The following is a 26107-nucleotide window of genomic DNA, read 5'->3' on the forward strand; positions in this document are numbered from 1 at the left end:
GTACCCAGCCAAGCTATTCTTAAAAAAGGAAAAGTAGCACTTCACGTCTGGAAGGATGGGATGTTAATCAGACTGAACATAAAAACATATATAAAGAATGTGTCATTCAGAATGGTAAATGTTGGTGGATTGGTCAGTTCAGTGGAGAAATCCAGGAAAAGGCACATCACTGAGTAAATGTTGGCAATGACCTTCTAAACTTACAGGGGAATTTTGTGATTTGATTTCAATGCAGGCTCACCTAGGTGAAGTAAATGTGCTGATCGTATGACCTTTAATTAGTCTGGCCTCTGTAACAGTTATTTCTAATTATAAATTAGTAGATGGACTTTTGACTCAGGGAAGGGAAGTATTTATCCTATGGATGTCAGTGTTTTGATTACTGTGATAACATTTTCTCACTGTAAATTAATAAGCTGGCATGCTGTATTACAAGTCAGCCCATGGAGTTTGGTTATTATGGTTCAGATGAAAGAAGTATCTGCTCTAGGAGTATTGACACAATCATTTCTGCATCTTCTGGGTTGAGGGAAGTCAGATTCCAATGTGTGGTGATTTCTTAAGGAAAGTACCTCTGCCCTTTAATTTCTTTGGGAAACATCTTGCTGGCCTGTTTTCTGGTGTTGACAATAATGATACACTAGAAGTATTTATTTCTACAATCTGAACACTAACTGTATGGATAGAATGTCCACCTTCTGCCTCCTTTCTTTCTATCTTAAAGCTTTATGTTGGGTTCCTTAGCAATAAATATATGATCAAGATGGAAACTTCATCCACCACATGTGTATTTCAGTGCTGAACTCACCAATGGACATTTGATGACACGATCCAAAAATTACATAGATTACCGAAGAACAGAAAGCTGCATAAGCGATGTTGAGAGGAGGAATCAGTTGCCTTGCCAGCAAACTAAGTGTCAGGCCTGAAAAACAAGATAATTTAAGAAAAAGCAGCTTGTCTTTAAAAGTCACCTTAAATAAAAACTGTAAAGAATATTTAAAATAAAAATCATCCATGTGTATAGCTGACTGAGTGTGGTAATAGTATTTCTGGACATACAATCCTTCATTAGCACTTTTTATTATCTTCTTTGATTCCTAGCTTCTCTTCCTATTTTGCCACATGCTTTTACACTTCAATTCAATATCATAGGCTGAAACATCATTCACTGCAAGGTCTTAATACTAAACATGTAAAGCAAATACCATAGCAATAAGACCCCTAATTCCAACAGCTCAAAAGCAGCCCCATCCTTATGCCTAGTCTAGCACAAGCAGGCCGTGGGAATTCTCCAGGGCTGAAGATAAAACTGGAGAGCAAGGCAAGAATCACACTTCACTGACTTGAAGTTGGTATGTGTCGGTTCTCTTCCATAGGCCAATCACTCCAGCCTCTTCCTTCAGCTGCTTCTCTAATACTTACTTTCTTTTCTAAGAAGCACCATGAGAATTTGGAAATTTCGAAGCAAATGGACTAACAGGCATAGTGTCATCCTTTTGATGTTTCAAGCCCCTATTTCCTTCCCTAAGAGTCTGTCCTCAATTTACATCATACCGATATACTCATCTAAATTCAGTTATGAATTTAGTGAGGTGGTTTATTGTCTTAGATAAGCAAGGCTCCTTTTTATAAGACATTTCAAACACATCCAAAAATAGAGTATAATGAATTCCATATACCCATCATCCACTTCAACAATGGTTAACCCATAACCAATCTATGCTTCTACTCCTCTCTCACCCTATATTACTTTGAGGCAAATCCAAGGCATTCGATTATTTAATCTGTAGATATTTTGGTATGTGTCTCTAAATGATAATACTCTTCTAATTTAAGTACAATATCATCATTATCCACTCAGTGTTCAAATTTCCCTGATTATCTTACAAATGATTGTTGTGGTAGAGGGTCTCTAATATGATCCACAATGGCCAATTGGTATTCTTTTTCTTTTTTTTTTTGAGACGGAGTCTCGCTCTGTTGCCTAGGCTGGAGTGCAGTGGCGCGATCTCGGCTCACCGCAAGCTCCGCCTTCTGGGTTCATGCCATTTTCCTGCCTCAGCCTCCCGAGTAGCTGGGACTACAGGCGCCCGCCACCACGCCCGGCTAATTTTTTATATTTTTAGTAGAGATGGGGTTTCACCGTGTTAGCCAGGATGTCTCGATCTCCTGACCTCGTGATCCACCCGCCTCGGCCTCCCAAAGTGCTGGGATTACAGGCATGAGCCACCGCGCCCAGCCAGGCCAATTGGTATTCTTGCCCTTGTACAATTTCCTCCCCATTAAGTGTGGAATAGACTTAACCAACTTGTTTCTAAGGAGTAGACTATAACAAAAATGAAAGGATGTCACTTCTGAGATTAGGTTGCAAAAAGACTTTGGTTTCCATCTTGGGTGCTCTCTCATTCAGGTCATTACCAGCCAGAGGTGGCTTCAAAGGTTTGTAATCTATGCAGTCAAGACAGAGTCCTGGGCTTAGAAGGACTTTGCACTTCGTTTAATGCTTTGCTGTCACTGTCTTGAAATTCTGCATAATTTTTTAACTAAGGGCCCTGTGTTTTTATTTTGTATTGGGCCCAACACATATAGTTGGTCCTGCCAGCTGCCATGTTGTGAATATGGAGAAGCCAGAATGGGGAGGAACTCAGGCCTGCCAACAGCTACATGAGTGAGCCTGGAAGCAGATCCTCCAGGCTCAGTAGACCCTTGAGATAACTGCAATCTCACGAGAGACCTTGAACCAGAGGTATGATGAGTTTTGGGGTGATCTTTAAAAAATTATTTGCTGTTACATGTTGTGCTTTGTTTCACAATCTGTGTGTCTAAATCAGAACCCAAATATGGTCCTCACATTGGTTGATATGTCTCTTAAGTCTCTTGTAATCTATAGGATTTTTTCACCACATTTTTTCCCCTATGCAAGGCTCTATTGATTGCAAGTAACAGAAAATCTACTCAAATTAGCTTAAGCAAAATAGGAAATTTATTAAAAGGGTACAAAGGGCAGTTAGACCTCATCAGAGACTGGAACCGAACTAAAAAGCCATCAGAATCCAAGGTTGCTACCTTCCCATTCTCTTTGTTTCCAGGGTTCATGGTATCCTGTCTTTGTTTCCAGTTTGGGGCTATTATGAACAATATTGCTATGAATATTCTTGTACATGTCTCCTGGTACATGGATTTACAAGTTTCTTGAGAATATATAGCTTGAATTTCAACTTCTGGGGCATTTACTAAATAATGCCAAACTGTTTTCCAAATGGTTGTGCAATTTATACTCCCACCAGTAATGTATGACAGTTCCCATTATCCACATCTATGCTAGCACTTGATACTGCTAGATTTTTAATTTTAGTGTGTATGGTGGTAACTCATTTCAATTTCATTTTCCACTTTATTACTAATAATGTTGAGCACCCTTGTCTAGTTATTTTTATGGATTTATAGGAGTATGTATATAATAAATAAAGCCTTTGTTGCGTATTGTTTTGCAAGTATCTCCCATTCTGTGATTTGCTTTTCAATCTTTTTTTTTTTTTTTTTTTTGAGATGGCATCTCTCTCTGTCTCCCAGGCTGGAGTGCAGTGATGATCTTGGCTTGCTGCAACCTCCACCTCCTTGTTCGAGCGATTCTCCCACCTCAGCCTCCTGACTAGCTGGGACTATAGGCGCACGCCACCATGCCCGGCTAATTTTTGTATTTTTAGTAGAGACGGGGTTTCGCCATGTTGGCCAGGCTGGTCTCAAACTCCTGACCTCAAATGATTCACCCACCTCAGTCTTCGAAAGTGCTGGGATTACAGGCATAAATCACTGTGACTGGCCACTTTTCAAACTTTATAGCAGCTTTGAATAGATAGAAGTTCTTAAATTGTACTTACTTCAGATTTATCGGTCTTTTCCCTTGGGCTTTTCCTTTTGCTTTTGGTGTCTTACTTAAGAAACCTTTTTCTACCTCAGGATCATAAAGATATTCTCTTATGTTATTCCAAAATGTCTTTTTTGCTTTAACTTTTACATTTAGGTCTTTAATCAACCAGGAATAGATTTTTGTGTATGGTGTGAGGTAAAGGCCTGAAATGTTTTTTCTTTGTAGAGACCCAAGTGTTTTACATCATTTGTCATTAAAAGCCTGTCTCTGTAGTGACATATCTGATACACATCATGTGATTCATATACGTGTGACTTTTTTCTGTTTCATTGGCCTAATTGTCTATCTCTGCAATATTGTACTGTGTTAATTGCTCTAATTACTTTAGTAATAGTTTTGGTAATTAATTTAGTAATCTCCATTTTTATTGTGAAATATAACATGCACGTAGAAAATGCATTAAAATAGATTAATAGATGTCAAGCTTACTTAATATTTATAAAACAAACACTTACGTAAGTACCACCCAGGTCTCTGATTACAACACCACCTCTCCCCACAGAAGGATTCCTTATTTTGGCATTTATGATAATAATTTCTTTGCTTTTCTTTTTTTCTTTTTTTTTTTTTGAGACAGAGTCTCACTCTGTTGCCCAGGCTGGAGTGCAGTGGCACAATCTTGGCTCACTGCAAGCTCCGCCTCCTGGGTTCACGCCGTTCTCCTGCCTCAGCCTCCTGAGTAGCTGGGATTACAGGTGCCTGCCACCACGCCCAGCTAATTTTTTGTATTTTTGGTAGAGATGGGGTTTCACCCTGTTAGCCAGGATGGTCTCGATCCCCTGACCTCATGATCCGCCCGCCTCGGCCTCCCAAAGTGCTGGGATTACAGGCGTGAGCCACTGTGCCCGGCCTATTTCTTTGCTTTTCTTTACCAGTAGTGTACATATCCCTACACAATACAGTTTAATTTGCTCCCATTTTGAACTTTATATTAAGAGTTATACTGAACACAATTTTATTTCTGCTTTTTTTTTTTTTTTTTGAGACAGAGTCTCGCTCTGTTGCCCAGGCTAGAGTGCAGTGGTGTAATCACAGCTCGCTACAGCTTCAACCTCCCAGGCTCAGGGAATCGTCCCACCTCAGTCTCTCAAGTAGCTGGACTACAGGTATGCACCACCATGCCCATCTAGATTTTTTGTAGTTTTCATAGAGACAAGGTGTCACTGTGTTGCCAGGCTGGTCTTGAACTCCTGGGCTCAAGCAGTCCACCCGCCTCAACCTCCCAAAGTGCTAGGATTATAGGCATGAGCCATTGCACCTAAGCATAACTGATTGTTATATGCGGATTTAGTATCCAGCAACATTCATAAAATCTTACTATTTTCTTTGTTTTTCTTTTTTTATGCCTTTTTAAAATTTTTTTTGCTTTTAAAAAAGTCATATCAATTTTCTTTATATTCTTTTGAATTCTTTGCATAAAAATCATCTGTGAATAATGAAGCTTTATTCATTTATAATTCTTATACTTTGTACTTCTTTTTCTTGCTTTAATATACTGCGTGTGCACTCCATTATAATGTTGTAATGTTGAATAGCCCCTATTTACTTTTTTTCTTTTTTGTGTGTGTGACAATGTCTTGCTCTGTCACCCAGGCTGGAGTGCGATCTTGGCTCACTGCAGCCTCAACCTCCCAGGCTCAAGTGATCCTTCCACCTCAGCCTCCCAAAGTAGCTGGGACTACAGGCACTTGCACCACCACACCTAGTTAAATTTTTTTTTTTTTTTTTTTTTTTAGTAGAGACAAGGGTTTCACCATGTTGCCCAGTCTGGTCTTGAACTCCTGAGCTCAAGCGATCTGCCTGCCTTGGCCTCCCAAAGTGCTGGGATTACAGGCATGAGTCACCACGCCTGGCCCCCATTTACTCTTGAAAAGCAGTGTGTAGCATGAAGAAAAAATCTTTTGTTAGTTTTAAATAACTAACCAATGCTGGGAAGGTAAGAGAATTACTGGGTTAACAATCTGAGAATTAAGTTATCTAGTCTCATTTAAGTTTAGGCCATAGTGAAATAGAGGGAATTAAAATTTCCAAACTTTCCAACACCTTAAAATTTTCAAAAATTTTAAACTAATTTTAGAATTACAGAAAAGTTACAAAAATAATGCAGTTTCCATATATCCCTTCCACAGCTTCTCCTAATGTTAATATTTTATATAGTCATAGTATATTGATCAGAGCTAGGAAATTAACATTAGAAATTAAAAACTTTATTTGAATCTCATCAGTTTTTTTACTAATGTCTTTCATTTTGTTCTAGGATTCTATCCAGAGTCTCACATTTCATTTAGTTGTTATTTCCCCTTATTCCTGCAATCTATAACAGTTCCTTAATTTTTACCTGTCTTTCATGACTTTGACAAATTAAAAGAGTATTAATAGATCAGTTATTTTGTCAAACACTCCTCAATTTTGGTTTGTCTTATATTTCCTTATGATTGTACTAAGGTTATACACTTTTGGCAAGAATACTACAGAAATGATGTTGTATCTTTCTCATTGTATCATATCACAGGATTCATGATATCCATATATTTTACTACTGGTGATGTTCACATTAATCACTTAGTTAAGCTATTTTCTCCTAGGTTTTCTATTGTAAAGTGGTGGGGTAGTTAATAAATATCTCGAGGGAGATACTTTGAAAATATGCAAATCCTGTTTCTTAGTTTGCAAATTTTCACCCACTGGTTTTAGCATCCACTGGGTAGATTTTATGTACAATTATTACTGTAGTATTTTCATGAAGGTGATTTTGTATTTTCTTCTTTAATTCTACATTTATAAATTGGAATTCTACTGTGAGGAAGATCCAGCACCTTTTTAATAAGGTCTTCATATAGTATTTTTGTTTCATTTGAATAAAATTATTGTCATCAGGTATTCAAATGTAAGTACAATTTTTGAATTATTCACACTACAAATTATCTTATTATTCACATCAATTAAACTAATATTCAATCCCTTAATCAAGTATTAAGAGCTGGTTGGATTCATTCATTCATATAGCTATGTAATCTTTTTTTTTTCCAATGGAGTCTCGCTCTGTTACCCAGGCTGGAATGCAGTGGTGTGATCTCAGTTTACTGCAGCCTCTGCCTTCCAGGTTTAAGCAATTCTCCTGCCTTAGCCTCCCGAGTAGCTGGGATTACAGGCACACCACTACACCTGGCTAATTTTTGTATTTTTAGTAGAGACAGGGTTTTGCCATATTGGCTAGGCTGGTCTCGATCTCCTGACCTCAAGTGATTCACCTCCCTCAGCCTCCCAAAGTGTTGGGATTACAGGTGTGAGCTACCATAACCAGTTATGCAATCATTTTTATTCAACAAACATCTTTTGAGTACCTACTATGTGCTAGGTGTTGTGGTGAATGCTAGATATTACTCTAATGCCATTCTTATTTTGATACAAGATTATACTGATGACTTTTTAATTTAGCAATGGGATATCCTCAAACTTTGGTCTTTATTTAAATATAAGTAGAAACTGGCAGGGGGCTCATAGTTAAAGCATCAATTCCAAGAGTTTAGCTGTCTCATTGCAGCACCATAGGAATATGCTAGAAATTTTATTCATAGAAATAAAGTGACTATGTTAATACAAATGGGCCATTTTGGTTGTAGCTGCCACATGAAAATTTCTTTTTGCAGGAATGCAACTAGCACATATGGTAACTTAGTGTGAATACTCTCATTCTGAGAATGCAAGGCTGGTTCAATATTCAAAAAAATCAATTAATGTAACCTGCCATATTAATCATCTAAAGAGAAAAACCACATGGTCATTATCAATAGATGCAAAAAAATTTCACAAAATACAACATTGATTCATGATAAATTTCTCAGCAAACTGGAGTAGATGAAAACTTCCCTAACCTAATAAAGGACATCAACAAAAATCCTACAGCTAACATCATACTTAGTGGTAAAAGACTGAATGCTTTCCCCCTATGTTCAGGAAGAAGGCAAGAATGTCTATTCTGACCACCCTTATTCACCATAGTATTGGAAGTCTTAGCTAGTATAACAAGCAATAAAAAGTTATAAAGGCCATTCATATTAAAAAGAAATAAACATAACTGCCCCTATTAACAGATGACATGATTGTCAATGTAGTTAATTCCAGGGAATCTACAAAAAATTCTTAGAACTAATAAAGGAGTTTCAGGATACAAGAAAAACACACAAATATCAATTGTATTTTTATATGCAAACAATGAATAATTGGAGACTGAACCATCATTTAAACCCCTAAAATGAAATACTTTGGCACAAATCTAACAAAACACGTAGGATCTCTATGCTGAAAACTACAAAAGGCTGATGAAGGAAATCAAGGGACCTAAATAAATGGAGAGACACCATAATCATGGATTGGAAGACAGCATAATAAAGATGCCAATTCTTCCTGAAATAATCTATAGATTTAATGGAATACCTATCAAAATCTAAACAAAAACCTTTTTTGGTAAATTTAGATAAGCTGATTATAAAATGAATACGGAAGAATAGCTAAAACAATTTTGGAAAAAAAAATAGCTGGAGGAAGCATATCACTCAACCTTAAAACTCACTGTCAAGATATGGTATTGGTAAAGGGATAGACACATAGATCAATGGAACAGAATGAAGAAAATTTAGGAGACTCACACAAAAGATGCCTATTTGATCTCTGACAAAGGTGCAAAAACAATTCACTGGAGGATATTCTTTAAAAATGGTGTTGAGGCTGGGCGCGGTGGCTCACGCTTGTAATCCCAGCACTTTGGGAGGCCAAGGCGGGCAGATCACGAGGTCAGGAAATTGAGACCGTCCTGGCTAACGCGGTGAAACCACGTGTCTACTAAAAATACAAAAAATTAGCCAGGCATAGTGGCAGGCACCTGTAGTCCCAGCTACTCGGGAGGCTAAGGCAGGAGAATGGCATGAACTCGGGAGGCGGAGCTTGCAGTGAGCCGAGATTGCACCATTGCACTCCAGCCTGGGCGACAGAGCGAGACTCCGTCTCAAAAAAAAAAAAAAAAAAAAATGGTGTTGAGGCCGGGCTTGGTGGCTCATGCCTGTAATCTCAGCACTTTAGGAGGCCAAGGCAAGAGGATGCTTGAGGCCAGGAGTTCTAGACTGCAGTGAGCTACGTTCACACCACTGCACTCCTGCCTGGGTGACAGAGCAAGATCCTGTCTCTAAAAACAAAACAAAACAAAACAAAAGCTCAAAAATTAACAACAAGAAAAAAATAAAACCTCAGTGGAAAAATAGGCTAAGTACTTGAACAGACCCTTCAAAGAAGATATGAGGATAGCAAGTTAGGCACATGAAAAGATGTTCAACCTCATTAACCATTAGGGAAATGCAAATTAAAACAATGATGAGATACCACTACGTACTTCTTAGAATGGCTAAAATAAAAGATACTAAAAATGAGCCTATCAAAATGAAAACTTTTGCTCTGGAAGACTGTTAAGAGTATGAAAAGGCAGGCTCCAGACTGGGAGAAAATATTTGCAAAACACAAAAGACAAAATAACTAGTATCCAGAATCTACAAAGAATTCTCAGATCTCAACAGTAAAAACATAATTTAACTAGAACATGGGCAAAAGACGAGAAGAGCCATTTTATGAAAATAACAGATGGAAATTAGCATATGAAAAGGTGTTAAATATCACTAGCCATTAAGACAATGCAAACTAAAACCATAATGAGATATCACTACATGACTATCAGAATAGCTAAAATAAAAAATAGTGACAACAGCAAATGTTGGTGAGGATACAGAGCAACTGGATCACTCATAGATTGCTAGTGGGAAGGTAATATGTTAAGCCACTCTGGAAAACAGGTTGGTGAAAAAAGGCAACAGGCAATTCCTATATACTCCAGCAATATACTACACTCCTAAGCATTTATCCCAGATAAATGAAGACTTAACATTTATTTTAAAAACCTGCACATGAGGCCAGGCGCTGTGGCTCTTGCCTGTAATCCCAGTACTTTGGGAGGCCAAGGTGGGTGGTCACTTAAGGTCAGGAGTTTATGACCAGCCTGGCCAACATGGTGAAACCCTGTCCCTCCTAAAAGACAAAAGTTAGCTGGGCGTGCTGGCATGCGCCTGTAATCCCAGCTACTCAGGAGGCTGAGGCAGGAGAATTGCTTGAACCCGGGTGGCAGAGGTTGTAGTGAGCCGAGATCGTGCCACTGCACTCCAGCCTGGGTGACAGAGTGAGACTGCCTCTCAACAACAACAACAACAACAACAACAACAACAAAAAACCTGCACATGAATGTTTATATCATCTATATGTGTAATAATAAAGCCTGGAAGCAATCCAGATATGCTTCAATGGGTAAATGTTTAAATGAACTGTGATACATCTATACCATGGACTATTACTCAAAAATAAAAAGTTATAAACAATTCATATATACAACAATCTGGATGAATCACCAAAGAATTATGAGGGAAAAAAACCAATACCAAAGGGTTATATGCTGTATGATTCCCTTTAGATGACTTTCTTGAAATGTTAAAATTATAGAAGTGAAGAACATATTAATGATTGCTAGGGATTAAGAGGAGTTAGGGACAGGAGGCAGGTAGTGGTGGCTATAAAAAGACAACTTGAGGGATCTTTGTGGTGGTGAAAGTGTTCTCTATCTTGACTGAAACAATGCTGATATCCTGGTTGTGAGACTGAACCATAGCTTTGCAAGATATTACCATTGGGGAAACTGGGTAAAGGGTACATGGGTTCTATCTGTTGTTTCTTACAAACGCATGTGAATCTATAATTATCTCAAAATAGAAAGTTTGATTTTAAAAATATTGACAATATCAAGTGCTGATGAGGATGTGGAGGAAATGAAATTCTTATGCTTGCAGGTGGGGATGTAAAATGGTAGAAAAACCACTCTGGAAAACAGTTTGGTGGTTTCTTATAAAGTTAAACATACACGTACCATGTGACCAGCTATCCAGCTCCAGCTTAGTAAAATGAAAACTATGTTCACTCAAAACCTGTACGTGAATGTTCAGAGCAACTTCATTTGTGAGAGACCAAAACTGGAAACAAAATGTCTATCAACAAGTGAATGGATAAACAAGCTGCGATATATCCATATAGTAGAATATTACTAAGCAATAAAAATGAACTATTGATACACACAACAATTTGCGTGAATCTCAAAGGCACAATGCATAATGAAAGAAGCCAGCCTTTGAAATTTACATACTCTATGATTCCATTTATATGATGTGCTCAAAAAGACAGAATTATGGTGCTGGAGAACACATCAATGGTTGCTAGGGGTTATAGATTGGGGGGTATGTGGCTTAAAAAGCATGGCATGAGAGAGTTCTGGAGATGATGGAGCTACTCTGCATCAATTGTGGTGGTGGTTACACAAATCTATATATGTATTCTTTTTTTTTTTTTTTTTTTTTGAGATGGAGTCTCGCTCTGTCATCCAGGCTGGAGTGCAGTGGTGCGATCTTGGCTCACTGCAACCTCCACCTCCTGGGTTCAAGCAATTCTCCTGCCTCAGCCTCCCAAGTAGCTGGGATTACAGGTGCGTGCCACCACTCCCAGCTAATTTTTGTATTTTTAGTAGAGATGGGGTTTCACTATGTTGCCCAGGCTGGTCTCAAACTCCTGATCTCAATCAATCTGCCTGCCCAGGCCTCCCAAAGTGCTGGGATTACAGGCATGAGCCACCAGTCCCAGCCAAGTGGGTTAAAATCAATCTGAGTATACACCAAAAGGGGAAAAAAAGCGCCAATTTTACTATTTGTTAATTTAGAAACAAATAAGTAAGTAAAGATTTAAAAAGTCATCTGTTTTCCCCAATTAACAGTGCTGTGCTAGAGTTGGATTTCAGCCACAACTTGTTCATGTTCTTGACCTCTTTTGTGCTATCCACAACCTGCCCGATCACAAGCTTCAACCCTGCCTGTTGAGCCTCAGAAAAATAGAGAAATGGAGGTATTTAAAGACTATCTGGGGAACTATAAACTACTGTGAGTAAAGGATTTATAAAACCCATTCTATTTTTTGAGGATGAATTTGATCTGGGGTTAACTTTCTAGCTCTGTTTCCCTGGAAACCTTATAATGGTAGAACGTCAGCTGTGTTACCAGGCAGAATTGCTTATGGTAAAAATGAACCCAAATAGTATATTCCATCTGGACCAAGAGGACTGTGAATGAAAGATAAATGTCCAGTTGGAAGCCCTACCTTTGGGATTCTCTGAGCATAGTGACTCTTACAACTGGACTTGTCCATTATGGGACTCTGGAAGCAATATTTATGGCACTGTTACAAAGTTGTTGATTCCTATTTGGGAAATGAGTTTTTAAAGCCCAGATAAGCTCCCACACCTATCTGTGTGATCTTGTTGTCTTACATCTGAACTGCTACTTGGAAGACCAAAGAGTGAGCACTGGATTGCTTGTCACTTGCTGGAGAGATGCTGGCATGCTATGTTTCCTATACTTTACCTTTTTTTTCTTTTCTGAGACAGAGTCTTGCTTTGTTGCCCAGGCTGGAGTGCAGTGGTGTGATCACTGCTCACTACAGTCTCGACCTCCTGGGCGCAGGTGATCCTCCCACCTTGGCCTCCAGAGTAACTAAGACTACAGGCACACGTTACCAGGCCCCGCTAATTTTTGTATTTTTTTGTAGAGACAGAGTTTCACTGTGTTAGCCAGGCTGGTCTGGAACTCCTGAGCTCAAGCAATCTGTCTGCCTTGGCCTCCCAAAGTGCTGGGATTACAGGCATGAGCCAATGTGCCCGCCTATCCTTCCCCTTTCTAGGTAAAACCAATGCCAAGTGAGATGTATTATAGCCATAAACATGAAATAACTAGTGAAGGGAAAAAATAACAAAGAGTGGGTGTTACAAGTACTCTGGAAAGCATTCAGGGGTCTAAAGTAAACGAAGTCTTTTGGAACCACCCTGGAGAGGTTAGAAATCTGGCAGATAAGGGAACAAATGGTAATGCTGTGAATAAAATTCAATAATTTTTTTCTATTCATGTAGCACAAGTAATTGTTTACCCTGGGCACGTGGACAAGGTCTGATACATTGTCTTTGGATGAACAGGCTTCATATCTTCCTTACCTTGGGGAACTTGCACAAGGCCAACACTTATACCAGCAAGTAAGTCTCCCAGAAGCCAATCCTTTAATCGATACATACACATCCATTCTAGGAAGGGAAAGACTGTAAGCATGCATCGTAGGAACCTGTGCCATGAACAGCTGTGAGAGAGAAGAGCAGAGACTCGGTTAGTTTCTCCAAAGAAAATGCCCGCATAGCCAAGAAAAGGCATTTGGCCCACATAGCCAAGAAAAAGTAGAGTCTTGTCAGCACTAATGAGAGTTTGACATATTGGACCAGATAATTCTTTGTTGTTGGGTTGTCCTGTGCATTGCAGGATGTTTAGCAGCATCCCTCGTCTCTACACATTCACACATTTGATATCAGTAGAACTCCCCCCTTCAGCTGTGACAGCTAACAATAACAATGTCTCCAGACATCGCCACATGTTCCCTGGGGGACCAAATCACCTTAGCTTCAGAACCAAGTGCTATGTATATGTCAAGAACTAAGCCATATACGTCCAGCATGTAATCAGTTCTGTGTTTTCACAGGATATTTGGGAAGAATTAAACCTACCAATTTTCCAGTAGAAAAATGGACTGCTGTTGTTTTCTTTTGACAAGGACAGTGTTTTGAGGTGTGACATTGATAGGTGGAAGGGCAGTTAACACATTCATGTTATTCCCAATTAGGAGAGTCCCCAAGTGCGAGGCAGGTGCACAAAGTGTGTTCTTTCTAATTATGACCCTCTGTGCAGGAGAGGAGAGCATGGAATTAAAATTTTTACCAAACGTTTACTCTGTCTGGCCTTGACCTGTGACATGTAGAAATTAGTAGAAAATAGAGAATATGAAGTCCTGTGCTTAAAGACTTAGTTATGTAAGGAAACAACTTTATAAAATAAGACTTTATTATCCTTTAGCCCAGTAGATCTCAACTAGGTGCAGTTTTGTTCCCCTGTGTACATGTGGCAATGTCCAGAGACTTTTTTTTTTTTTGAGATGGAGTCTTGCTCTTTCACCCAGGCTGGAGTGCAGTGGCACAATCTTGGCTCACTGCAGCCTCTGCCTCCCGGGTTCAAGCAATTCTCCTGCCTCAGCCTCCTGAGTAGCTGGGATTACAGGCATGCGCCACCATGCCTGGCTAATATTTGTATTTTTAGTAGAGATGGAGTTTCACCATGTTGGCCAGGCTGGTCAGGTGATCTGCTCGCCTCGGCCTCCCAAAGTGCTAGGATTACAGGCATAAGCCACCGTGCCTGGCCCGGAGACATTTTTGATTCTTGCAATTGGCAAGTGGGTAGAGGCTAAACATCACAGAATACACAGGCCAATTCTCCACAAGAAAGAATTTTCTGGTCCAAAATGTCAATGATGCTGAGATTGAGAAAACCTGCTTTAACTTTTAGATCATCTAAAACAACAGAATCATCATTAATCAACCAAGAAAACCAATTTGGTTTTAAATTGTTTTTCATTATTTAGATTTTAGCAGGGGTTGAAAGTAAAAAGTATGAAGATTTTTCATGTGTAAACTGTGCTAGATAATTGGGATTTGACTACAACAACAAATATAACTTTAACGTAGTCAGGGCTGAAGTGCATGCTCAGACAAGAAGTAATTTTACTTATGTTTTACTGTTACAACTATGGCATTACTATTGCTAAGGTAATTAATGCCAAATAAATATGACTTTACCAAGGTCACAGGAATAAGTGTGAGTAGAGATGGGGCTAGAAACAAGGTCCTTGATTTCTAGCTCAGTGTTCTAGCCACTCTCCTGCCTCCAAATTTCCTATTGGCAGCTGTGAAATGCTGCTCGGCAGCCATGAGTAAGACCATTGGTTTGGAAGGAACATCGCATTGCTGTTCTTAGGAGAGTCCCTGGGTGTGTGGCAGGTGTACAAAATATGCTCTTTCTGATTATGAGCCTCTGTGGAGAAGAGTAGAGCATGGCACTGGAACAGTTTGTTCCTTCACCTGGTTCAGTCTGCCTTCCTCTCTGTGTGTCACTTAGGGAAAGACCAGCCAGCCACCCAAGGCAAAGTCATCAAAGCTCTTCCCCATGGTGAAAAATACAATGGACACGGAGTGATGAGGCTTTAAGAGTGACAGAAACTAAGGAGGGAATTAGAGGAATGGAAGTTGAAGCTGACGGGGGAATAATATTAGCATTTAGACATGAATCTGGATTTCAGTTAAGACATCTTAAAAGTGAGAAATGGAAGAATCAAAATGAAAGCACAAGGGAGATTTTGATAAGAGGGGGGATTTGCAGTTGCTAAAGAGGAAGAAAATGAGGAAAGCTATTAAGAGGTTTTCTGCAGAAAGGAAGAGATGGGGTTAAAAAATTATTTCATTTACATTAAAAAAACACTTATGGCCAGGTGCGGTGGCTCATGCCTGTAATCCCAGCACTTTGGGAGGCCAAGGCGGGCGGATCACAAGGTCAGGAGTTCGAGATTGGCCTGGCCAATATGGCGAAACCCCGTCTCTACTAAAAATACAAAAATAAACTAGGTCTGTAGTCCCAGCTACTCGGGAGGCTGAGGCAGAAGAATCACTTGAACCCGGGAGGCTGAGGTTGCAGTGAGCTGAGACAGCGCCACTGCACTCCAGCATGGATGACAGAGCGAGACTCTGGCTCAAAATAAAAAAAAAGAAAAAAGAGAAAAAAAACCTCACTTATCTAGTGCTATTTCCTAGTTGCTTTACAAATACTCTTTAAATTCTCACAATCACTTTACGAGGCAGGTGCTATTATCATGTTGATCTTACAGATAAGGAAACTGAGGCACAGCAGAGTTGAATAGCTTACCTAAGGTCACAAGGCTGAAAAGCAGCAGGACTAGTATTCAAAATCAGGCAGCCCAGTTTCAAAATTGTGCTTTTTTTTTTTTTTTTTTTTTTGAGAGGGAGTCTCACTCTGTAGCCCAGGCTGGAGTGCAGTGGCGCAATCCCAGCTCACTGCAACCTTTGCATTCCGGTCCTGGTTCACGCAATTCTCCTGCCTCAGCCTACCAAGTAGCTGGAATGACAGGCACGTGCCACCATGCCCAGCTAATTTTTGTATTTTTAGTAGAGACGGGGTTTCACCATGTTGGCCAGGCTGGTCTTAAACTCCTGACCTCGTGATCTGCCTGCCTCGGCCTCCCAGAGTGCTGGGATTACAGGCATGAGCCACTGTGCCCAGCCAGAATTGTGCTCTCAAGCATTGTGCTGTGCTACCTTTCTGGTTAAAATTTAGAAGTGGAGAGAATTGTATGTTTTAGAAGTAGGGAGTAACAGTTGCTAGAAAGCTTATGGGAGGCAGAATGGGTCAGATTTAAGTGTCCGGATGGCAAGGCTAAGTAAGGAAGGTAGAAAGGAGTTAGGTTGAAATTTCACTGGGAATACTTATTTATAATGAGGGTAAAGTTAGGGAAAAAGACTATCATTTTATAGAGACAAAGCCAATGTTGCCCCCAAATACCCTCTTTGGCACATGTCCCCCGATCCATCATGGAGCAGAGGAAGTGAGAGGACTGGGGGGGATATCCAAGAACACAACTTGCAAAAGGCAGAATGTGGACAAAGGAGAATGTCTCAAGGAGAGGACAGTCTGGAGCAGGGCTGTGTAGGGACTTTCCACACTTGTCACCAACATGCCAACATACCAACATGTGCCAATTGTGGGTGATAAACCAGGGGACAAGAAGGACTAATAAATTCAGAGTGTGACTGAGGACAACTTGAGTAATTAAGATTACTATAATGATGTAGGTCACAAAGGATTCTTTGTGTTTTTTTTTTCTTTTTGAGACAGAGTCTCATTCTGTCACCAGGCTGGAGTGCAGTGGCGTGATCTCGGCTCACTGCAACCTCTGCCTCCCGGATTCAAGCGATTCTCCTGCCTCAGCCCCTCGGGTAGCTGGGACTACAGCTGTGCGCCACCAAGCCCAGCTAATTTTTGTATTTTTAGTGGAGAAGGGGTTTCACCATGTTGGCCAGGATGGTCTCAAACTCCTGACCTCAGTGATCCGCCCACCTCAGCCTCCCAAAGTGCTGGGATTACAGGTGTGAGCCACTGCACCCGGCCAGGGTTCTTAACCTGAGGTTTGTGGACCCCCAAGGAGTCTGTAGATAGTATTTGGGGACATATGTGAAATTATATAGGTGAACTTATATCTTTATTTCACTAACCTCTTTAGCATTTCCTTCAATTATGAATGTTGGCAACAAAACACAGTAGTATCAGCAGAACTTGACTTTGTCACCAGTAGAAATGACAAACATTTCTATATTACATTACAATTGCTAAAGAGATCTTGAAATATTAGTTACATTCATCACTACTTTGAAATTATGGTAGTTATTAGACCCATGTTATTAAATAACACAATTTTGGTATTTTTGATATTTAGATAACTGTATTTCAATGTAACTGGTTTTCCTTATAATCCTGCTTATTTTATGCATTAAAAAATTATTCAGCCAAGACCGTTTACTAGGTGAAGACAATCTCTTCAACTAATTGTCCTGGGAAAACAGAATATCTACATGTAAAAGAATAAAGCTGGACCTTTACCTTACACTATATACAAACATTAATTCAAAAAGGATCAAAGACCTAAATTTAAAAGCTAAAACTATAAAATTCATAGAAGGAAACATAGATGAAAATATGCATGATCTTGGCCCAGAGCAGTGGCTCACGCCTGTAATCCCAGCACTTTGTGAGGCCAAGGCAAGCGGATCACTTGAGGTCAGGAATTTGAGACCAGCCTGACCAATTTGATGAAACCCCGTCTCTACTAAAAATGCAAAAATTAGCTGGGCGTGGTGGCGCACACCTGTAATCCCAGATACTCGGAGATGAGGCAGGAGAATCGCTTGAACTTGGGAGGTGGAGGTTGCAGTGAGCGGAGATTGTGCCACTGCATGGTAGCCTGGGTGACAGTGAGACTTTGCCTCAAAAAGAAAGAAAGAAGGAAAGAAGAATGGAAGGAAGGAAGGAAGGAGAAAAGAAAAGAAAAGAAAAGATGCATGATCTTGCATGATCTTGAATTCGACAAGTTTCTTAAATATGGCACCAAAAGTCCAGGCAACAAAAGAAAATACAGATAAATTGGATTTCATCAAAATTAAAAACTTTTCTACATCAGCCAGGTGCGGTGGCTCACGTCTGTAATCCCAGCACTTTGGGAGGCCGAGGCAGGCGGATCACCTGAGGTCAGGAGTTCAAAACCAGCCTGGCCAACATGGTGAAACCCCATCTCTATTAAAAATACAAAAATTAGCTGGGTGTGGTGGCACCTGCCTGTAGTCCCCACTACTCAGGAGGCTGAGGCAGGAGAATTGATCGAACCTGGGAGGCAGGGGCTGCAGTGAGCAGAGATCATGCCATTGCCCTCCAGCCTGGGCAACAAGAGTGAAATTCCGTCTCAACAAAACAAAACAAAACACCAAAAAACTTTTCTACATCAAAGCGAAAAGACAACCTGCAGAATGGGAGAAAATATTTACAAAATTATATAAGATTTACAAACATATATCTGATAGAAATTTAATATCCAGAATACATGAAGAACTCCTATAACTCAACAACAAAAAGACAAACAACCTAATTTTACAAAGGACAAAGGAAATGAATAGACATTTCTCCAAAGAAGATATACAATTAACCAATAAACACACCAAAAGATACTCATCACCTTTAGTCATCAGGAAAATGCAGAACAAAAGCAAAAACAAAAAACCACGATGAGATATCATTTCATACCTAATAGGTTGGCTATAATTTAAAAAAATGGAAAATAACAAATGTTGGAGAGCACATGGAAAAATTGTACATTGCCAGTGAAAATGTAAAGTGGTGCAGCTACTGTGGAAAACAGTTTGGCAGTTCCTTAAAAAGTTAAATTTACCACAGATTTATGATGTGATTCAACAATTCTAGTCCTAGTTATAGGACTTCAAACAGATCTCCTGTGCCAATGTTCATGGCAGCATTATTTACAGTAGCCTAATGGCGGTAGAAACAACTCAAATGTCTGTTAACGAATGGATAAACAAAAATGTGGTATATAAATATAATGGAATATTATTCAGCCATAAAATGAAATGAAGTTCTAATACATGCTACAATATGGATGAACCTTGAAAACATTATGCTAAGTGAAAGAAGTCAGACACAAAAAGACATACATATTGTATGATTCTACTTAAGTGAAATAGCTAGAATAGGCAAATTCATAGAGACAGAAAGCAGAAGAGAGGTTACTTGGGCTGAGGGGTGGCGAAATAGGGAATTATTGCTTAACAGAATTTCTGTTTGAGGTGATGAAAAAGTTTTGGAAATAGATAGCAGTGATGGTTGCACAACATTGCGAATGTCAATCATGCCACTGAATTGTATATTTAAAAATGGTCAAAATAGCCAATTTTATGTTATACATATTTCACCACAATAAAAAACATTTAAAAAATTATTCTGAAAGATGTTGATTAACTTTATCAGACTGCTAGAAGGTTCAAAGCACAAAAACAGGGTAAGAGCCCCTGAACTGTAGGACCTAGCTAGTCACAGCGGGTATCAGAGGTGGTGGTGGTAGATTCTACCTTAGTGACCATGAGTACCACCATGTGGGCACTGTTGGATATGAGACTAGAAGAATCTCATTCCCCTACCATTAATCAGTCCACCATGGCTATCTTATTTATTTATTTTTTTTGAGACAGAGACTTGCTCTGTTGCCCAGGCTAGAGTGTAGTGGCACAATCTCGACCCACTACAACCTCCGCCTCCCAGGTTCAAGCAATTCTCATGCCTCAGCCTCTTGAGCAGCTGGAATTACAGGCACGTGCCACCACGCCCAGCTAATTTTTGTATTTTTAGTAGAGACGGGGTTTCACCATGTTGCCCAGGTTGGTCTCAAATTCCTGGACTCAAGTGATCTGCCTGCCTTGGCCTCCTGAAGTGCTGGGATTACGGGCGTGAGCCATTGCGTCTTGCTGGCTATCTTATTTTTGGTCGGGAGTCTGGTAGTCATGGTTGATTGAACAATGGAATTATGAAATATCCTCCTTAGGTACCATAGGGACATCCAAGATCTTTATGCCCAGGAAGTTTACAATCGAAAAGGTAGTACAAGACAAGCCACAAAAATGACTGAAGAAAAATTGCACAATAAACTGCATGATTCTGATTACAGGAACTCAGACAAGAAAGAGAAGCGGACACCAAAGGAGTCAGGTTAGGTTTCAGTCCTGCCCGGCTCGGCGGCAGCTGAAAGATTGGACACACGCACCGGCACTGGACGTGGTGTCTGAAGGTGGTGATGTTGATGTTCATGTTCCCAGAAGTAGAGGCCTTCCTTTTGTGTTCCTGTTGAAAGGTCTCCTCATTGTATACTTCACGCTTAACATCATATGTGAATGAGTTTCGCCTGGACTTAGAGCTGAAGCCAGAGATGGCGCTCCTCTCTAGTTGTGCCATTCCTGGATGAGTGGAAAGAGAGCAAATAAAAGAGCATTTTCAGTAATCCAGATCCTCAGCATATTTTTAAGGAAATAAAATTCCTATATAATAATGTTTTACACTTGCATAGCATCTTTCAGTTGTAAAAAACTCTTTCTCAAAGTTGTATAATTTTATATGTATTCTTTTCATTTTTCAAATGGAGACAACAAAACCCAGAAGTTTAAACAGTCTTTGCTGTTTGATACTTATTAGAGCCAGGACTAGAACCCAGGTGTCCTGCTGGGAGGCCTAGTTTTCTTTATATTCAGTTGTGTTATGTTGTAGGAAAATGATCAAGAGGTGGACAGTATTAATCAACAATTTTCACTGAAAATGCTCACTATCCAGCATATATGAAGAAGTCCAGATGAAGGGTTAAGTGCTCAATACAAATCTTGTAACTCCTCTAAAATAGCAGACATCATTATCCCTTTACCTTTTACTTTTCTTCACAGCACTTGCCAGCACCTGATTCATTATTTGTCTGTTTGTCCATTGTCTGTTTCCCCCATAAAATGTAAGACCAGGAAGCAGGACTGTGACTATTCACAGTTGCAGCCCCAGGACCCAAAATAATGGCTTTCACTTAGCAACTTAGCAGGCCCTTAACAAGTATTTCTTGAATGACTGCCAAGCATACAGTTAGTGGCCTCATGGTGTAGCAGAAAAAGCTATAGAAGTTCAAGACTAGACTGGGCAACATGGTGAAACCCTGTGTCTACTAAAAATAGAAACAAAATTAGCTGGGCATGATGGCATGGCATGTAGTCCTAGCTGCTCAGGAGGCTGAGGTGGGAGGATCACCTGAGCCCAGCAGGTGGAGGTTGCAGTGAGCTGGGATCGCACCACTGTACTCCAGCCTGGGTGTCAGAGCAAGACCCTGTCTCTAAAAGAAAAAAAAATCTATATTATCCTGCTTTTTTAAAAGATTGAAAAGATAGAGTAAATGAGGATGGATAGGGATCCATCTCTGGGAGAAAGTATAACCAGTCTTAATAATCTATGTTTTTGAACAATAAGAAAAGCATAAACTCTAAAATTCTTCCACATAAATGTAAAAAAGCATATGTATAAACCACATACCTATAAAATATATTGGTAAACCCTCAAATTATATAGATTACACAATTATATAGATGATGGGTGATGCTGCAGATAAGTTTAATGTGTCAGCAACTTTGTTTTCCTTCAGAACAATCATCATCATCATCATTGCCAACATTTATTGGGCATTTATCCTATGCCATGCATTGCACTAGATTTCTTCACGAGTTATGTCATTAAATTTCCACAACAATACCAGTACTACTATTTCTTTCATTTTACAGGTGTAAAACCAAGATTTTAGAAAACATAAGTAATTGGGCCATAATTATATATTGTATTTTTACCCTCAAAGCTTTGGGTAGAAGTAATATGCTGTATAACAACCATGAACTAAAGATCACAAATTCTCTAAACCAGTGAGGTGACTGGGGAATACAGAAGAGGATGGGAGAGGTATTTTACAATATATCACTTAAGATAATTAGTGCCTCATGTCTCTTACAAAAAGAAAAAAAGGTAGAACTGTATATTAAAATGTAAGGAATTCCCCCCCACCTTTCTTTCCCCACCCGTAGGAATACAGACCCAATCTTCCTTACTTTCCCTGTATAATCGTCCAATGTACTTCCATGAGTAGTCTCTTTGTTCCCAGCAACCTAAACAAGCCTAATTAGTCTGCTAATGACAAAACTGATATCCTGGGTCACATCGAGAGTCTAGAACCCAGCATTTTGTTCTGAAAGTGACATTAAAGGAGGATTGGTGTAAAATAGGCAAAATATGACCGTCAAGGAGTGGTGGGAACAGTGGGGCTGGCAAAGGCAGCAGAAGCTGCTTAGCTCTAGCCATTTTTGCCATCGGTCAATGTGGGGCCCGGAATGGCTTAGATCTGATCTTTTCCAGGAGAAGCCATAATGCCAGATTTTCATGTGGAATCTTCTGGCTTTTAAATTTTGTCAATTACTTTACATATGTTTACGTATACATATAAATATATATGTATATTATATGATTTTATTTTATTTTTTGAGACAGAGTCTCGCTCTGTCGCCCAGGCTGGAGTGCAGTGGCGTGATCTCAGCTCACAGGGTTTCACCATGTTAGCCAGGATGGTCTTGATCTCCTGACCTCGTGATCTGCCTCCCTCGGCCTCCCAAAGTGCTGGGATTACACGCGTGAGCCACCGCGCCCGGCCTATTTTTTATTTTTTTGGAGATGGAGTCCAGCTCTGTCACCCAGGCTGGAGTTCAGTGGCACGATCTTAGCTCACTGCAACCTCCACCTCCCAGGTTCAAGCGATTCTCCTGCCTCGCCTCCTGAGTAGCTGGGATTACAGGCATGTGCCACCACACCTGGCTAATTTTTGTATTTTTGGTGGAGACAGGGTTTCGCCATGTTGGCCAGGCTGGTCTTGAATTCCCTACCTCAGGTGATCCTCCCGCCTCGGCCTCCCAAATTGCTGGGATTACAGGCGTGAGCCACTGCGCCTGGCCTATTTAAAGTCTTTCAGCAGAAGTAGTAATACGCACAGAGATGCATTTTGGGAAGATGAAATGTGCCAGTGTCATGTTCTAGAGCTGAGTTGTCCAGTATGGTAGCCACTGGCTACATGTGGCTAAACTTAAAATAAAAAATTCAGATCCTCAATTATACTAGCTAGATTTCAAGTGCTCAACAGCCACATATGGCTAGTGGTTACCTTACTGGACAGTGCAGACATAAAACATTTCCATCATCACAAAAAGTTGTTGGACAGTGGAGATAGGAGAGAGTGAGGCAAAACAGCCAATTGGAGACCATTAATATAATAGTCTAGGAGAGGTTATCAAGTCTTAAACTCCTACGACCACAGTGAGGATGGCTAGGAGGAGCAGGTGGAAAGTTGTCTTTAAGGAACTCCATCAAATGTCTGGCTAACAGCAGCAAGGGTAAATGCATGGTTTCCTTATTATTTTTTTTAAGCAATTTTCTTTGGAATTTCTCCAGCTCCATTATGTCTTTCTTGATTTCATAGAAATCCTAGTGGCTCATTTTCATGTACTAGCAGGACACTTCTCAAGAAGATGCAATGACCAGAAACTCCTGCTGTTGAGTAGGCCCCACTTAGCAAGACCTACTGAATCAGAAACTCTGGGGGCCATCAGTCTGTTTTAAGAAGCTGTCCAGACTGCTGGGCCCCCAGAGATTCTGATTCAGTAGGTCTTGCTAGGTAGAAAAAAAGCAAAGAAGCTGTCCAGGTGATTCTGATAAAAATTAAAGTATGAGTACCACTATAAATATAGTGGATTATCTTTCATGAGCCTTTCAGTGCTAAGTTTGGGGGCCCTGTTAAAATACAAGCACTTTTGGCCTAGCTCTTTCACCCTCCATAGTACCCTTATCCATCCATCCATCCATCCATCCATCCATCCATCCATCCATCCATCCATTTATCTAATTATTTACATTATCTGTGTTCAGAGTGCTTTAAAAGTAAAGAATAGGCCAGACATGGCTCAGTGGCTCATGCCTGTAATCCCAGCACTTTGGAAGGCCGAGGCGGTTGGATCAGCTGAGGTCAGGAGTTCAAGACCAGCCTGGCCAACATGGTGAAACCCCGTCTCTACTAAAAATACAAAAATTAGCCGAGCATGATGGCGTGCCTGTAGTCCTGGCTACTCAGGAGGGTGAGGCAGGAGAATCGCTTGAACCTAGGAGGCAGAGGTTGCAGTGAACCGAGATCAAACCACTGCATTCCAGCCTGGGCGACAGAGCAAGACTCTGTCTCAAAAAAAAAAAAAAAAAAGTCAAGAATAAAAAGTTTAAATACAATCCAATTTTTTAGCTATTGACCCAAATAATATGAAATCTTGAAAGCTAGTTTAGTTGCAGGAATATCTTCCCCCTGATATTGTTAACTTTCTTATGTTTTCTATAATCACGGAAAGGCAAAATTTACTTCCGAATTTTCAAAATAAGCATTTGTAATTCCATCAGAAACAACCCTACACCTGTTACTACCTAGGTTTTTATGGAGAATGTATTGGGAATACAGAAAAGGTATAAGCAAACAGCCTGGCCTTTAGATCCTTTAGTCACTCTGGCTAGTGGCTAGGGATGACTAGTAAGATGACAGTCCTTAAGCGGATGACCATTGGACATATAAACATAGGACAACCACCTTCCATGCAATGTGGATAGAGTAACATGGTGTGTTGGAGAGATGCTCATTATTGGGGTGGGGGTGCTGGAGAAGGCTTCACGGGGGCCCCTGACACATCAATGGCATTTGACATGAAAAGAAAGGGGCAAGGAGGTGGGGGTGGGGATTCAGTCACAGGGAATAAAATTAACAAAAGCAGTGAGGTCTGAAAGGAAGAGGAACGGCCGGGCAGTCAGGCCTCAGGAGGAAATGGATGGGGTAGGCGGTGGGGTGCAGGTAGCACATCAGTTCTGGGGCTTTTGACAATATAGACAGGAGAATTTGAAACGATGCAGCTTGCAAAACGCACACACTGTTGTCTCTTGTCATTGCCATCCACACGGCCTTTGAAAGTAGAGACAATACCTCAGAGATAAGCTCCCAGGGACGACCATCATTCATTCCTTCCACAGATACTGACTGAGTGCCCACGGCGTGCCTGGCTCTGCGGCATACCTGGGTACCTGCCGGTGACGGACGCAGCCCCCGCCCTGGGACCTGCAGCCCCCGGCGCCCAGGCGTCTCCCAGCAGTGGCTCACCTGGCTCCTTGGCGGGGGCGGGAGTGCGGGCGCTGGGATCCCACACGGCTCCCGCCTGGCTGGCGGCGCTGCGGACGCGGATACCGGCGGCGGTTCCCGAGCCGTTGTGGCCTAGCCCGCGGGCGTTCCGGGCGGGCTGAGGAGATGAGAGTGGGGGAGGAGACGAGGAAGAGGAGCATGAGCAGCTGGGCTAGGGAGCCAGGAAAGTGGTACCTGGGTCGCCCTCCTCATACTTGAGTCGTGGGAGCCCCTTGGTATTTGGTAAACCTGGATACCAAGGCTCCTACTCTCTCCGAGGTTTTACTATTCTTGATCGAGGGCCTATTTGGTGCCAGGCCTCGTGCCCTGAACATACAGCAGTGCACATGTGTCACATGTGTACTGCACAGACGGTAATTCACTAACGTCTTCGGAAGAATTAAGCCTTCCTCAGGTCAGAAGAGGTAAAAAGAAATGGAGGCTAGGAGTGTCACCCAGGTCTCCAACCATAGGCTGTCTGCCCCACAAGCCCGACTCTCCCCACTGGATGACACCCTCCTGCCCAGATCTGCTCTGGATGCAGACATGCCATCTGCACTCACTCCCTTTACCCTCCTCCCACCCTATCCCTGTCCCTAGCACTGTCTCTCACTCCACCTTGTATTCCTGCTTGGCCCAGTTACAGTTTTACACTTGTTTGTTTGATGACTGTGTTAATGTCTACCTTATAATGCACTTTATGTATTCCTTTTTGTAAATCATCTTACCCCTATGAGGGCAAGGACTTTTATCCCTTTCATTAACTGTTTTATTATCAGTGCCTAC

General features: G+C 40.8%; 1 protein-coding gene across 2 annotated transcripts in view; it reads right to left on the reverse strand.

Moving 5' to 3' along the window:
• Positions 1–25654, reverse strand: part of SLC26A8 (solute carrier family 26 member 8) — an 81205-nt gene extending 55551 nt beyond the window's left edge. The window contains exons 1-4 of one of the 2 annotated variants that reach the window (XM_009451129.5): positions 25304–25654; positions 20324–20513; positions 13053–13192; positions 809–925 (exon numbers count right to left, since the gene is read on the reverse strand). In XM_009451129.5, the coding sequence (XP_009449404.4) occupies positions 809–925; positions 13053–13192; positions 20324–20511 (445 nt within the window). In that variant the 5' untranslated portion in view covers positions 20512–20513; positions 25304–25654. Of the gene's footprint in view, positions 1–808; positions 926–13052; positions 13193–20323; positions 20514–25129 lie in introns of both variants that reach the window. The other variant, XM_009451131.5, reaches the window with a different exon arrangement.
• Positions 25655–26107: the final 453 nt, after the last annotated feature.

This window comes from Pan troglodytes, chromosome 5 (genome assembly GCF_028858775.2).
Source record: "Pan troglodytes isolate AG18354 chromosome 5, NHGRI_mPanTro3-v2.0_pri, whole genome shotgun sequence".
NCBI lineage: Eukaryota > Metazoa > Chordata > Mammalia > Primates > Hominidae > Pan > Pan troglodytes.